The sequence below is a fragment of the Penaeus vannamei genome, chromosome 4 (genome assembly GCF_042767895.1).
Source record: "Penaeus vannamei isolate JL-2024 chromosome 4, ASM4276789v1, whole genome shotgun sequence".
In the NCBI taxonomy this organism is placed as follows: Eukaryota; Metazoa; Arthropoda; class Malacostraca; order Decapoda; family Penaeidae; genus Penaeus; species Penaeus vannamei.
Window position 1 is genome coordinate 44940624 of NC_091552.1, and position 2500 is coordinate 44943123.

At 44.8% G+C, this 2500-nt stretch overlaps 1 protein-coding gene across 1 annotated transcript in view; it reads right to left on the reverse strand.

The window, feature by feature from the left end:
* Positions 1–2500, reverse strand: part of LOC113814660 (CBP80/20-dependent translation initiation factor-like) — a gene marked incomplete in the record, with an annotated part of 56070 nt that overhangs the window by 2504 nt on the left and 51066 nt on the right. Inside the window, 1 exon segment of the mRNA XM_070121122.1 lies at positions 1–2025. This exon segment is cut by the window's left edge and continues 2504 nt beyond it. Coding sequence (XP_069977223.1) covers positions 1798–2025 — 228 coding nt within the window.

Below are 2500 nucleotides of genomic sequence, written 5' to 3' on the forward strand. Positions count from 1 at the left end.
CCAGTCAACTCAGTATATTCCTTTTCATTTTTACATCATTTTTTCTCTTGTAGTGCAGGTCCAGTCCTTCCTGGTCACAAAAAGGAGTAAGATCCATGTAATTTTGCAAGGCATTGCAAGGAGAGGAAAGAGAAAGGACTGCAGGAGGTGAACCAACTGAAAGCTGTCACATTGGAGTTGGATCCTTTCTGGAAGACGATCGCAGCTGGTCACAAGACACAGCTGGATTAGGGGGAAAGGGAGGAGAACAGCTCATGGGTACAGCTGGAGAGGGGCCCGGGGTGTAGAGCAGAGAGCAGTTAGAGTGACCGCCTTTGAGCCACATGGAGAGGGCTGCCACACCCGCAGAGAACTGCCAAGACACGCACGTCCCTGTGTCTCAATGATTAAGCTAAATGACCTTGAGGCCACTTCCAAAATTCTCATCTCTGGCACTCTCACGACCTGGCACCACTAGCTAGGTCATTGGTGCATTTGATGATATACGAGGCTGGCATTTCTGGCCCCTTCTAAGTGTTTCAGTGCAACTAATTTCACCTTCTAGGCATTTTCCTTTGATAAGGAACAATTATCAGCTCTTTCTTTTTTCAAAAAGTTTGCCAGCACCCCTGTCTCAGATCCAGCGAGTGTGGGAACCTTGTAAGCAGTGAGGCGTGTGAGCTCCCTGCACGAAGAGCCGTCGAGGGAGCACCGCGGAGAACACCCACAGCCTCCGGGCTTCTCCTTGCCTCCAGCTGGCCACTTCATTACCTTGAGGATGACTGCCCGGGCCTTGCCGCACGGGCTGTCACTCGAGAGAAGTATCGAGAATCGTTTTATCAACGTCGGTCGATCGTTAAAGGAGTCAGAGTAAGACATCCCTCCTTCTGGTGCACACAAAAGAGCTTTAGGTTTCACGAGGAACAGCGGGCGTTCCCCCAGAGCACACCTCCTCTGCCTTGGGACATGCTTAACAGGCAACCTTGTCCCGTGAGTCTCAACATGCGAGCGGCGGTACACTGTATGGCGGCAGGTTCAAAGCCACTGAGGAAGGTCATCCCAGTGGAGTACTGTAAACTAGCACAACAACATGGCACAAGGGTAGCTTGCCTCCCGTTTCTTCATCAAGTTTTGTATAACTCTTTGGGTCTTGCAATAAGCACTGTAAATGTGCACTTTTGTCTGTTGTTGCTTTAGAGAAATGGGGTAGTGATCATGCTGTCAGTTGGAGATGAAAAAATCCTTTCATATGTTCTTGATAATGTAAAAAAGCCAGTGTTTTGGGAAGATTTGGACAAGTGACAGAAAACAGCCAAAGCTCAGTGTTGTTTGATGTAATGCTTTGATTAACAGCCTTAAATTTCGACAGTGAAACCAAAGATATACATTCATATTCCAGAGCAGAGTCTGTATGATGAGAAGAGTTTAATAATGTCATCAAGCTCCATATGTAGTCAAACAACCAATTTTCTTGCAGTTGTTTTGAGATTGATTCTGTTTCTTGACATGGCAAACAAGGATGACTAGGCCAGGAGTGCCAAGTTACGGCACTTGTTTGAAAGAATATTTTCCTGTTAATGTCACCGCTAAGACCAGGGTTGTTTGTGTTATCTTTCAAGAAAAGAATATTCTTTGGCCAAGCGAATAACAAGTAACATTAACATGTCAATTACCCAAACATGGCAATTATTTTCCCTTCCTTCTATACGAAGTCTTTTCCTTCCATAACAAAAACACCTTTGGCACCAGATTTTATATATAAAAAAAGGAAACAATGCATCTGGGACCCACAAAACCAAAGACTTCGTTTACAATTCATTATTTACTCCCCGACCCTGGATAATAGTACATAACAGCTGGTGCCGGTAGCTGCCACCTTGCCGCGTGCATCTCGATCAACTGCAGGAGGGTCTTGCGCACTGCAGGGACTCGCACAGTGGTGAGGAAGGCGTCCCTGGCTGCTCCCATTACCTTAGCCATCTGGTGAGGGAGTTCCACTTCAATGTCCTTCCCCAGGCCCGTCAGCACGAAGAATAAGCATTCAGTCTGCAGGAAAACGTCAGTATGAGAGGGTTTCATGTTGAGGATGGTTCAGGGCCTGTACATAAGTTGCTGAGGAAGTTTCTCAATGCATGGATATGTTGAGGAATGTCCAATATGTGTGGATATGCTATTGAGAAAGTTTCAGGATATATAGTTACTGAAGAAGGTTCATGATATTTGGATGTGTTGTATAGGTAGTTTCAGGGTACATGAACACACTGTTGTCAAAGGTACTTAGTGTATGGGCTACATAGGTTAAGAAAATTGTGTATTAGTGTGCAATATTGTAAGTGAAACTGAAGAAGATTCAGTATCTGACTGTGTGATACTACAGGGGATTCAGTGTGTGAGCGTGTGATATTGAAAAGGCTTTAGTGTATGATTGTATGATACTGAAAAATACTGAATGTGTGACTGTGTGATACTTGTAGTACTGAAGAGGATTCAGTGTATTTGTGGTATCAATTTAGGCTAAAGT